The sequence below is a fragment of the Esox lucius genome, chromosome 10, assembly GCF_011004845.1.
Source record: "Esox lucius isolate fEsoLuc1 chromosome 10, fEsoLuc1.pri, whole genome shotgun sequence".
NCBI lineage: Eukaryota > Metazoa > Chordata > Actinopteri > Esociformes > Esocidae > Esox > Esox lucius.
Genome location: NC_047578.1, coordinates 12,062,139 through 12,074,993, shown reverse-complemented (window position 1 = coordinate 12,074,993; position 12,855 = coordinate 12,062,139). Strand labels below are relative to the sequence as shown.

The following is a 12,855-nucleotide window of genomic DNA, read 5'->3' as shown; positions in this document are numbered from 1 at the left end:
GTATACATGACTCCTTGCTCGTAAATGCTGTGTATTATTAGTTTCCAAGTTTGATATGGGTGAGGTTTTACTAACTATTTTGTGAAGTTTGTCTTAACTGAACATTTTCCTGTTTTAAATCACAGCCCCCGTTTCATGCAATGTGTTAAACCAGCAGGCTCTTAAGAGTTTGATGGTCACGGTGAGAAAAATGTGATGTTTCGTCGACACACACAAACTGATAAAATAAATGTTCTGTTCATAAAGGATGCAGACCTATATTCCTCTCTGTGGCCTCTAGTCATGCAGCGAGTGTTTGTGTGAAGCTTTATTTTTCAGTTTGTCTGCTCTAATGTATCGTGTGTGTGTGTGTGTGTGTGTGTGTGTGTGTGTGTGTTGCAGCTGTATTAGTGCAGCTGATTTATCTGTGCAGAGACGAGGGGGAGAATTGGCAGAGGCAGACAGACATAAATCCCCCACTAGTCCCCTGAAATATGGAGACATTAAGAAGGAAGCACAGATTTATACACACACACACCACATCACTGTTCATGTTACACACCTACACACACCACACCACGTTTCATGCTACACACACCACAGCCCTGTTATGTAACTTACACACACCACATCCATTTTCATGTTACACCCACCTGCACACACCACCACATGTTTCATGCTACACACACCACAACCCTGTTCATGTTACACACACACACCACAACCCTGTTCATGTTACACACACACACCACAACCCTGTTCATGTTACACACACACACACCACAACCCTGTTCATGTTACACACACACACACACCACAACCCTGTTCATGTTACACACACACACCATAACCCTGTTCATGTTACACACACACACACACCACAACCCTGTTCATGTTACACACACACACACACCACAACCCTGTTCATGTTACACACACACACACCACAACCCTGTTCATGTTACACACACACCGACACACCACAACCCTGTTCATGTTACACACACACCGACACACCACAACCCTGTTCATGTTACACACACACCGACACACCACATCACTGTTCATGTTACACACACACCGACACACCACATCACTGTTCATGCTACACAAACTCCTACACACACCACACCACTGTTCATGTTACACACACATCCCATCAATGTTTATACTACAGGCATGCAGTACGTAGAGTGAAAGTCGGGATTTTGGTTCAAATGTTTTATTAGAAGCAACAAAATAAGCGATAACGGCTTTTTAACATATGAATAACAATACAATGTAGAATGACGACATCAGACAAAGTACAGACACAAAAAAAGACACTCCCACTCATCCAGTCTTCCCAAAATGTTTTTTTTAAAAACCAGGATTAGCACTTCTCCCAGGACTCGCAACAACAACAGTCACTAGTGTATTTCGTGCACTGTAAAACACACTAACATCAGCGTTAAACCACACTCTGACAGCAGAGTGTTTGTGAAGGTGTGTTGTTGATGAAACCCCTTCGTCTTCCCCCAGTAGATACCAGGTCGACGCGGCAGTCATGTCTGGCAATGTACAAGTCCTTATATGAACATTCTTACGCGTGGAATGGGAGACATAGCAGCGCATAGACCAGCGCAGTGAGCTTCCCCTGCAGCCCGGGGGTCAGACCAGAGCTGCTGTAGCTGCACCCGTACGATTGTATGCGGTGATGTCCTGTGTTGATTGAGGTATTCCATGACACCCTGAGGTGTCCAGTTTCTACTGGTCTTCCTCCTGAAGCCCAGGATGTATCCGTGGGTAGTGTCTAACCGTCTGGTAGCGTTGGAAATCCAGTTTTAAATTTACTCCACATTCGGGGCACACAAACCCCAGCTCGGCACAGGAAGATCACGTGTGTCTCCACTTGAACAGTTTCATTATTAATTTCCCTCAGAACGGTGTGTTGGATATTCACACTGGGACACTGGGTCACGGCCTCTAGCTACAGTGGGGAGAACAAGTATTTGATACACTGCCGATTTTGCGGGTTTTCCCACTTACAAAGCATGTAGAAGTCTGTCATTTTTATCATTGGTACTCTTCAAGTGTGAGTGACCGAATCTAAAACAAAACTCCAGAAAATCACATTGTATGATTTTTAAGTAATTAATTTGCTTTTTATTGCATGACATAAGTATTTGATACATCAGAAAAGCAGAACTTAATATTTGGTACAGAAACCTTTGTTTGCAATTACAGAGATCATATGTTTCCTGTAGTTCTTGATCAGGTTTGCACACACTGCAGCAGGGATTTTGGCCCACTCCTCCATACAGACCTTCTCTAGATCTTTCAGGTTTTGGTGCTGTCGCTGGGCAATACAGACTTTCAGCTCCCTCCAAAAATGTTCTATTGGGTTCAGGTCTGGAGACTGGCTATGCCACTCCAGGACCTTGAGATGCTTATTACGGTGCCACTCCTTAGTTGCCCTGGCTGTGTGTTTCGGGTCGTTGTCATGCTGGAAGACCCAGCCACGACCCATCTTCAGTGCTCTTACTGAGGGAAGGAGGTTGTTGGCCAAGATCTCGTGATACTTGGCCCCATCCATCCTCCCTTCAATACGGTGCAGTCGTCCTGTCTCCTTTGCAGAAAAGCATCCCCAAAGAATGACGTTTCCACCTCCATGCTTCACAGTTGGGATGGTGTTCTTGGGGTTGTACTCATCCTCCTTCTTCCTCCAAACACGGCGAGTGGAGTTTATACCAAAAAGCTCTATTTTTCTCTCATCAGACCACATGACCTTCTCCCATTCCTCCTCTGGATCATCCTGATGGTCATTGGCAAACTTCAGACGGGCCTGGACATGCACTGGCTTAAGCAGGGGGACCTTGCGTGAGCTGCAGGATTTTAATCCATGACGGCGTAGTATGTTACTAATGGTTTTCTTTGAGACTGTGGTCCCAGCTCTCTTCAGGTCATTGACCAGGTCCTGCCGTGTAGTTCTGGGCAGATCCTTCACCTTCCTCATGATCATTGCCCCACGAGGTGAGATCTTGCATGGAGCCCCAGACCGAGGGAGGTTGACCATCATCTTGAACTTCTACCATTTTCTAATAATTGTGCCAACAGTTGTTACCTTCTCACCAAGCTGCTTGCCTATTGTCCTGTAGCCCATCCCAGCCTTGTGCAGGTCTACAATTTTATCCCTGATGTCCTTACACAGCTCTCTGGTCTTGGCCATTGTGGAGAGGTGGGAGTCTGTTTGATTGAGTGTGTGGACAGGTGTCTTTTATACAGGTAACGAGTTCAAACAGGTGCAGTTAATACAGGTAATGAGTGGAGAACAGGAGGGCTTCTTAAAGAAAAACTAACAGGTCTGTGAGAGCCTGAATTCTTACTGGTTGGTAGGTGATCAAATACTTATGTCATACCATAAAATGCAAATTAATTATTTAAAAATCATACAATGTGATTTTCTGGATTTTTCTTATAGATTCCGTCTCTCACAGTTGAAGTGTACCTATGATAAAAATGACAGACCTGTACATGCTTTGTAAGTAGGAAGACCTGCAAAATTGGCAGTTTATCAAATACTTGTTCTCCCCACTGTAAATGACCACAAGCAGGGGCGAAATGTCAGTCATATCAAGCCTGGTTCAGTACTCATGGTGAAGCTACTCAACTTGTCTCGCCCCCCTTCCCCCACTAGCCAGCCACATAAGCGTATGTCCAAGATGGCTTGTGACGGGTCCACTTTTGATTGGTCCATTCATGTAAATGTTTGAGGCCTATACATTTTAGAAATGCCTGCATCTAAACTGCACACACACACACACACACACACAACAGGCAGCCATGTCTAGAGGTCCCAGATTTCCACAGCGCTCGCCTTCACCGTCACACACACCGTTATGGATATCATGTCATCTCTCTCAGTGTCAGGTGTGTTGAGTACTTGTCCATCTCGGGGGGCTTTGTTAGGGGGGGGCTGACACACAGCCGTAAATCTCCCTCGCTGCATTGCACCCCAGCCTGTTATGCAGAGGGGGAAAAAAATCTCACACACGCACGAACGCACATACGTGCTCTGAGCCAATTTACAGGAAACCAGCAATAACATTTTATCATGCTGGGGTAGGGTCTGATAGAGCTGCCCTTTCCAATACCTGTCCAAATAACCCCTGCGTGCGTGCGTGCGTGCGTGCGTGCGTGCGTGCGTGCGTGCGCGCGCGCACACAGACCCTCCCCACACTCCCCAGCCTGTCCCGTCTATAGTGCTAATTTGTTGATTTCAGATGGAAGGTTGGTCCGTCTCCGACAGAGCGTGACGTTCCCTTAGAGCGAAGAATGGCCCCGAATGACAATTATATATACAACATCTCTCTCTCTTTCTCTCTTTCTCATTCACACTTTCCCTTTTCTGTTCTCATTCTTCTCTGGTTCGTCACTTCCAGTCCATCTGAGGAGCAGCCCTGTTTTTAATGATGTTCCTGAAGATGGGGGAGAGGAGGACCCAGAGAGAGGGAAGAGCGATATAACGGCTTTAGAGCTTACATTTCACCTCACAGAACTGCATATATGCATAAATATATTTATATATATACACACACACACACACACACACACACCTTCTCCTGTTGTAAGAAATTAGTTTGAGAGCGTATGTTCAGAGGAAGATTGAAGTTGGGTGTTACACTTGTTTGTAACCTCTTAAATGTGACAGTTTGTGTGTTACTGTATACACATGCTTGTTACCACTAATGTAATAATAGATGTTGGACACGCTTCCTCTCCTGTGGTTTAAAGCATGAATTAAAGCAAATCCTAATTAAACAGACAGTTAATATCTGTCTAAATGAACCCCACCTGCTACGCATCAAACAACCACAGGCCTCCCTCTCCCTCCATCCATTCCCCTCTCCCCTTCTCCCTCTCCTTTTGTATCCATGTATATCTCCTTCTGTTTCATCGTCATCTGTAAATGCATTGCTGTGCTGTGTGTGTATGTGTGTGTGTGTGTGTATGTATATGTGTGTGTGTGTGTGTGTGTGTGTGTGTGTGTGTGTGTGTGTGTGTGTGTGTGTGTATGTGTGTGTATGTGTGTGTATGTGTGTGTGTGTGTCAATGTCCGTAGCAATGCTGTTAAAGCGTGACGTGTCCTCTTCTCCACGCAAATTAACGGCAACACTAAAGAACAACACTGCCGCTAAGGCTAATAACCACGACCATGATAGGAAAGGGAGGGGGTTCATGGCTAGCTGTGTGTGTGTGTGTGTCTAAAATAGGAGGGGAAGGGGGATTCATTGATTTATCGTTAAACAGAGGACAACAGCTCTGTGTCAGCAGCGTATCTGGCGTCTGTAACGGACGATCTGTGCGCTCAGACGCGCTTTATTGTAGCGCAGTCCGTAACCTTTCTAGCTGCTGACCCAGAACACAGGCACTAGGAGGGTGTGTGTGAGCGTGAGGGGGGTGGATGATGTCAAGCATATGTCCCCCAGAGTCCTTAGACAAGGAGGTGTCTGTGGGGGCAGGATGGATGAGGGGAGGGTGGGGAGGAGGAGCGTGGCAGTAGCCTTGTGTACAGACACACTGAAAATGCCGTCGCGGGTGAGACTTCCATAAAACAAACACACACGCAATATCACTCATCCCACATTTCCAAAACACACTTTACATTATTTTTTTTTAAACAGGGTGGGAGAGATGGAAAAAGAGAGGATTTTAGTGAGTGTGTAAAATCCATTGGGAAAAGGGATTGGGGGGGGGGGGGGGGATAGGTATGGACGTCTCCGTCTTAATTAGTTAGTAGACAACTAATAAACACACTTCGAATGAAAGCCAGGTGGGGGGAGGGATTGAGGGGAGTGGCTGGCTCAGGGAGCCCATATACTGTCCTTAAGGAACCATGATGGTTTAATGTTCGTACTAAGTGCAGAATAGAGTTACGCCTGGGTGAGGCGGCCAGTGCTTGATGTGGCCAACTTTACGCTGTCTTTAAAACTGTTACAACACGACAGCTAGTACGCCGGTCCAGACCCACAGACAGATGACTGTCTTTCACTTCCACCCACTCTCAATGCTTAGGACTGGCCCTTTTCCGCTCTTCTAATCTCTTCTCCGCTTCGTTGATGGGAATTACCCCGTGTTATAAGCTCCTTTTTTTAACCAGGGAATTTAACCAGGGAAGTAAAGAACCAATTCTTATGTACATCAACAACATGGTGGAAAAGTCAGGTGCCCTGACCACGAGGCCACCTTACCTTAATACTGGTCATCTGATGCCATACGCTCTCTTAGACACTTCCTGTAGCTATTTGACCCAGCTTGTACAGTCTTCATCCTTGGCCTCTGGGTGTGGGTGTGGGTGTGGGTGTGGGTGTGTGTGTGGGGGTGTGTGTGTGTGTGTGTGTGTGTGTGTGTGTGTCAGCAAGGTTTATGGCCCCCCTGTCCTCCTTAACCACTAGTCCTCTTTCTTGTGTGATGGAGGGATGATGAAGGAAGGATTGGAGGGGGAAACATCAATAGTGCATTAGGCAGCATTACCCAGCCCTCCACCTAACTAGCCATTAACACTGAGAGATGGAGCAGGGAGACCGACAGCCCACTGAGTTCAACAGAGGTCGCAGGCCTTTTCTATCTCTTTGTATTTCTCTACACCTCCTATCTTTCTCTCTTTCTTTCTGTTAGTCTCTTCTGTCTTATTCACGCGCTGTTTCTCTGTTAGCCTTCCAGTATCTGTCAATGGCCTCACACCTCACCCCCATCGTCCTGCCTTTTGGTCCTCTCCTACCGCTCTACTCATTAACACATACCTCCATCTGTTCTCTTTGTTGCTTATTCACTAAGCTTCTCTCCTCGGTTTCAGGTTGGGTCTGGACCCTAAGCTGCTGGTCCAGATTCTGAACATGTCATCAGGCAGGTGCTGGTCCAGTGACACGTATAACCCCGTACCAGGCGTCATGGAGGGGGTCCCTTCAGCGAACAACTACCAGGGAGGCTTTGGGACCACGCTCATGGCCAAGGTCTCTACTAAGTTTTCTGGCTTCAACAATAGTTCTGTCTGTCTCGGCCTCTCTGTCCGTTTGTCTGTGTGTGTGTGTGTCTCGGCCCCTCTCTGTCTCTCGGCCTGTCTCTAACATCCCCATCTGTCCTCTCATTAGGATCTGGGTCTGGCCCAGCACACAGCCACCAACACCAAGACTTCCATCCCCCTGGGCTCGCTGGCCCATCAGATCTACCGGATCATGTGTGCCCGCGGCTACGCCAACAAGGACTTCTCCTCTGTGTTCCAGTTCCTACGCGAGCAGGATGAGGATCCTGAAACGAAGGGGGACTAGAACTTCCATGCCCTTAGCCCCTGCCAGACGTATACTCCCCTGTAACTTCCTGTACCACGAGCAGAGTAGGAGGTGGAATTTCCCCCTCGTCACAGATCTAGGATCAGATATGGACTAGCTGCGGAGTGACCGTGACCGAAGACTGATCTTGCATCAGGGTCTAGAGGCAACTTTATTCCCTTCCTTTGCTCCCAGCTTGGCTGAGGAGAGGACTGATTATTATCAGAGTGACATAGGAACTTTTGAAACCCGCTGATCCTAAGTCAGGTCTGATTTAATTCCCTTGAAGGTTAAGGTTTGGATGGGAGATTTGCACTGATCCTGGATGTGTGGTTGGGGGCAGTCTCTACCTACTGAGGCCAGGTGGATTTAAAAGGTAATTATTGACAGATCAGTTAAGGTGCCTACAGTTGACCTCTGATCTTTGTCTTGGGTTGTTTTTGTGTGTGTGTCGCCCACGTTATGGCCGATAATCCTGCCTCTGTCCGATGACCCAAGAGAATAGTGAACGTACACCGCAGTACTCCTCCACTGGGCCCATGGTCGATCTGGTTGAAAGGCAACATATATGTTAGAGAGACCCTGTCCCACTTTTTCAGCTGTAGCCCCATTTAACAATGGCGATGATGATGATGAGGAAGAATATTGAAGATGACTGACACCACCGAACTTAAGACTGTTAGGGAAGGGTCTGCCACTTGGACCGTTGACTGTACAGAGACCATTATTCCACACGGACAACTATTCCACACGGACGATTACTGCAGATTACTAGATTTGTCGTTTTGTTACCCTGGTTATGGAGTGCTTGGTAATCGTTACATATGTAGACCTACGGTCATTTGTTCATTCATTGTCCATCCGTTTATCCATGTTTTTATTCAGTAAATTTTTGCTGCACAGTATTGTTTGTGTTCATTTTTTAGGGCATATCTACCATGCTTCTCATTGGACAGATTCACTTCTTCTGTCCAGTACTGTGAGCTGCCATTGGCTGCCGCTCCCTGGTCACACTGTTTATGATGGCCAGTGAGTCCTTTGATATACCTCCTTTATTGTAGTTTCAGCATGTTATTTAATATACCTCTATACTGAAACTTCAGCGTTTGCATCTCTGCTGTAGTTTCGGCATGTTATATAATTTACCTCAATACTGAAACTTCAGCATTTGCATCTCCTTTACCGCTTGTCGTAGTCTTTCGCGTCTCATGTTCCCTCTGTTTTCTCACTGTTGTTGATCTTTGCTCTCTCTGTTTCTGGCTGTTCTGTCTTTCAGAACATGCTGCGTGACCAGAGGGTAGGTTTTGTCTTGCTGTGCTGTGTGGATGTGCGTTGGATGTTTTGAGGACTAGAGTCATCATGATCATGTTGTTTTTCTGTTTGTTGTGTAGGTTAGTAGAGCATCCGATTCTTTCGGTCTGTCCTTTACTCCATCTGTCTTTTTTTCTTTTGTTATTGTTTTTTTTCTGTATTCTGATTAGTACAGCTCACTCTGATCCATACTCTCTTGTAAAAACATCACCACGCTCAGAAATAAAGAGGATCTTTTCTCTAACCTCAACAGGTTTTCGGTCTCTGATAATATGTTTGGGCTCACATTGGTTGTGTGTTACAATGTGTTGGTATTTTGTATGAGTACGATGTTCACAAAAATAAAACCAGTTCTGCAAAAGGAATTGGCTTATTGATTAGACATTGGGGACAGCAGCTCTGTGACTCAACAATACCACATGCGTTTCCAAACAGTCCGGTCCACAGCCCGCTACAGATGCTAGCGTTCAGTCTAACTGGCACGGGCACCACATCAGCTCAATAAATGCAGCAACATTTAAATTTAAAACCAAACTGCCCCCCCCCTTCTATTTCATTGTCATCATGGAAATAAGTGCATCATTCTGAGATTAGTGCTTCTACTTCTCGGTGTTTGGCACTGGGCGTTATACGAGCCTCTGGTAGAGAACTTGACTGCAACAATGGAACAACAGGCGGGCAAGCATGGGGCTGAGTGCTGGCACTTCAATTCCATAACGCTATTCAGAAGTAGTGCGGTGTAAAGGCAGTAGGGTGCCATTTGGGATGGTCTGAGTGCTGAAGGCTGGCCTACAAAACCGCCAGAGTTTCCTGGCCCGTGGGGTACACAGACAGGGCAGAGGCCTGACCTGTAGCCATGTGTAACATTTTTATGTATTCCTAAACCTGATGTCGCGCAACAAACCGTCCCTAACCAATTAAAACCAAACCCAAGTCTACGGCAACACCCAACAAACAGTTTCAAAAGCCTGTGTGCAGAAGTAGCGACTAATATCTCCTCTCCCAAAGACAATCCACAGTGTCAGCAGCCAGAGCTTATTGTCAAAGTGAACTGCACAGACCTACTACCTGAACATTAACTAATCCAGCAGATTTGAGGCCGGGTTGTCTTTGTGATGAAGTTGTTATCACTGCGGTATTACATGTTGATTTGGACCCGCCGAGTCCTACTTTGTGGAATGTGAAGCTGAAGACCACCTTGTGCATAGCTACACATCATTTCTCATGGTGGGTCAAACAAACACAATTTATTTGTCTGACTTTCACACGGCATAAGACCCCTAAACATCAGACCCTTTGGTTCTCTTTACTCAAGCACAGTAGCACGGCCAGCTGACTATCTGTCTGTGGTCTTTCTATACAGTATCAGTCCAGTCTGCACCTCACTCTAGCTGCGGCCCTGACCTTAAAACCTTTCTGATTCATATTTGGGTGTTTTAATTCGGCTGCATTTACGAGCAGGCAGCTGAGCCTGCGGTTTCCTCATTAAGAGGACATGAAAGGGACCTATAAAGGAGCCGCGGTGAGAGTGGCCCGCGTGCTGACGTCTGTAGGCTGGGGAACGAGGTGACACTTGGGCCGGCCTGCCCCGTCCCGAATGGAACCCTATATTCCCCCATTGGGCCCTGGTCAAAAGTAGCTCGCTGTGTAGGGAATAGAGGGCTGTCTGGGACACAAGCCAGTCTGCGTGGCCTCAGCCAGTGGCGGGACAAGGACACGGCCGTGTTGTAGTGGGCGACTCACCAAGAAGCCAGGCACCACTCCTTTTCAGCGTTCAGACGTGTATTTGTTGTTGTAGTTGTTCAGCTGTCTGAGCAGTGGCCTGTATTTATTGTTTTGGTCTTAAAAACAACACCAAATTAGGGTCTAACTCTTGACTCTTAGTACTGGATTGGTCAGGAATTTTGCGCCTAACAGGGTCCATAGAGGAAATCACTCTAATAAATTCACAAGGCCCTAATCTACTGATTTCATGTGACCGGGAATACAGATATGAATCCATTGGTCACAGATACCTTCGGTCCAGGACATCCTAAACATACCCAATGTGACATACGGCTGGTGAGTTTTCAGCTTCAAGGAATTGTGCACAGATCCTTGTTACATGGTTCCATGCATTATCATGTAGAAACATCCAGTGATGGCGGAAGAAGAAGCTGGGCTGGAGTTCCTGGGCTGGAGTGGTTACACCTGTTCTAGGGTTGTGAAGACGGTTGGTTGTCCTGTCAAAGTCTCTACAACGATGTTGGTGGCAGCTTATGGGAAAGGAATTCACATTCAATTCTCTAGCAAGGACTTTCTGACATTGCTGAAATCCGTATGCCAATTGCATGTGCCCTCAAAACTTGATATCCGTGGCGCTGTGTTGTGTTACAAAACAACACATTTTGGAGTGGTCTTTTATTATTCCCAGCTCAAGTTACATAATGATCATGCTGTTCAATATTTTTTATGTTCCACACCTGTCAGGTGGATGCTTGTCTAGGCTTACTGAATTGACAGTAATTGAAACGGAATTTACCCCAACCCTGCCTGCTTTACTTTCATGGAGTGATTCACAGATTCATTTAGTGGACTAATCTAGACAATTCTTCTCTGTAACAACATTTTTTAAACCTATCAATTCCTGGAAAACAGAATACCCTGTGACTCAAGAGCCCTAAGATGCATCCTTGTATGCCCACCATTGCCATGGCATCTCAGGCTTCTGATACGCTAATAGTTCCTATGCCTCCTACCCCTATTAAACAGACAGTACTGAAGTAGGCTAGGAGCTGCCCGCTGTGATAAATACACGAGGTAACAATGTTTATTATTTCCCCGTTAATAAACATTGCTGGATCCTTCCTCTGGGCAGTTTAACGACTTGCTCTTTAAAGGAGAGAAAGTGCTGGTGTCACCATGATGGGGAGCAAAGAGGGGTAAACAAGCCCCCTGCAAAGCAGCCTGTGATTCATATCAAACCGACTTTAAGTGGTGCGCGGCGAATGGGTGGCCATGTAATGGCATGAATGCACGGTCTCAGAGACAGAAGCCTCGCCTCAGTGGTTGTTTGACTGGACTGGCAGCCACTTTAGGTGGATTCTTTATATTAGCCTATTGGAGATCATTATAGCAGGGAAAACAAGACCACACATATGCAAAGTATTGTCTATGCTACTCATTTCAGAAAAATATCCAGTAGCGTGCATTTACTACTGAAAGCATTACAGTGATTTGAATTTCAATCACTATCAGAAAAAGCTAATTTAATTGCTATTTCAACTACATGGGTTTCACGATTCCCCGCTACTAAAAGCCAACTGCAGTGCATAATGTATCTACTCATCTGCATGTTTGCTACACATACATTGTATCCAACCAATCTCTTGTCACTGACACCGCTCAGGTTCATTAACGTAGAGCGGTTCACTGCTGACAGGGAAGAACACAACATTTCACTGGTGACAGGATTGGACACAACACTGCCTAATTCTGTTCCTATGGAATCCTATTCATGAAATTTATCAGGAGGTATTGACTCCACCGGAGTATTGCCAACTCATACTGTTCCCTAACCTCTACTCATTGTGTACTCTCTCTCTGTCTCTCTCTTTGTTGCCTCCCTCTGTTTCTCTCATGCACTCTCTCATGGCATTCTCTCCCTCCCTCCCTCCCTCCCTCTCTCTCTCTCTCTCTCTCTCTCTCTCTCTCTCTCTCTCTCTCTCTCTCTCTCTCTCTCTCTCTCTCTCTCTCTCTCTCTCTCTCTCTCTCTCTCTCTCTCTCTCTCTCTCTCTCTCTCTCTCTCTCTCTCTCTCTCTCTCTCTCTCTCTCTCTCTCTCTCTCTCTCTCTCTCTCTCTCTCTCTCTCTCTCTCTCTCTCTCTCTCTCTCTCTCTCTCTCTCTCTGTCTCTTGTAATCTCCAGTGATGTGAATCTCTTCCCTTTTGGCCCTAGTTTGTTGAATATTGTTATTGCACAGTATTTCTCTCCATGTACCTTTTTCTTCTCTGTCCTGACCACGTTGTCTCTCTCACTTTCTCCCTCCCTGTCACCTGTGAGTAACGGCAGGCGGTGGACTATTCATCATCCTCTCCTGCACATGCTCAGTAGCTCTTCATCATATTAATTACTCTCATTGGAAGAGTGATCATCAGTCCCGTCAGAATCCATCATGGCCCGGTTCCCACGACGACGAGCACACCGCTGTAGTTCGGGTGGTAAATAATCACCAGAGTGTGCCTGCTGGCCGGCATTGGATAACATGGCCTGGCAGCCACA

The 12,855-nt window shown here is 46.3% G+C and overlaps 1 protein-coding gene across 1 annotated transcript in view; it reads left to right on the top strand.

Moving 5' to 3' along the window:
- The window catches only part of hibadha (3-hydroxyisobutyrate dehydrogenase a), a 29,541-nt gene extending 20,694 nt beyond the window's left edge, over positions 1-8,847 (top strand). The window contains exons 7-8 of the mRNA XM_010893025.3: positions 6,815-6,971; positions 7,110-8,847. Coding sequence (XP_010891327.1) covers positions 6,815-6,971; positions 7,110-7,286 — 334 coding nt within the window. The 3' untranslated portion in view covers positions 7,287-8,847. The remainder of the gene's footprint in view (positions 1-6,814; positions 6,972-7,109) is intronic.
- The last annotated feature ends 4,008 nt before the right edge of the window (positions 8,848-12,855 follow it).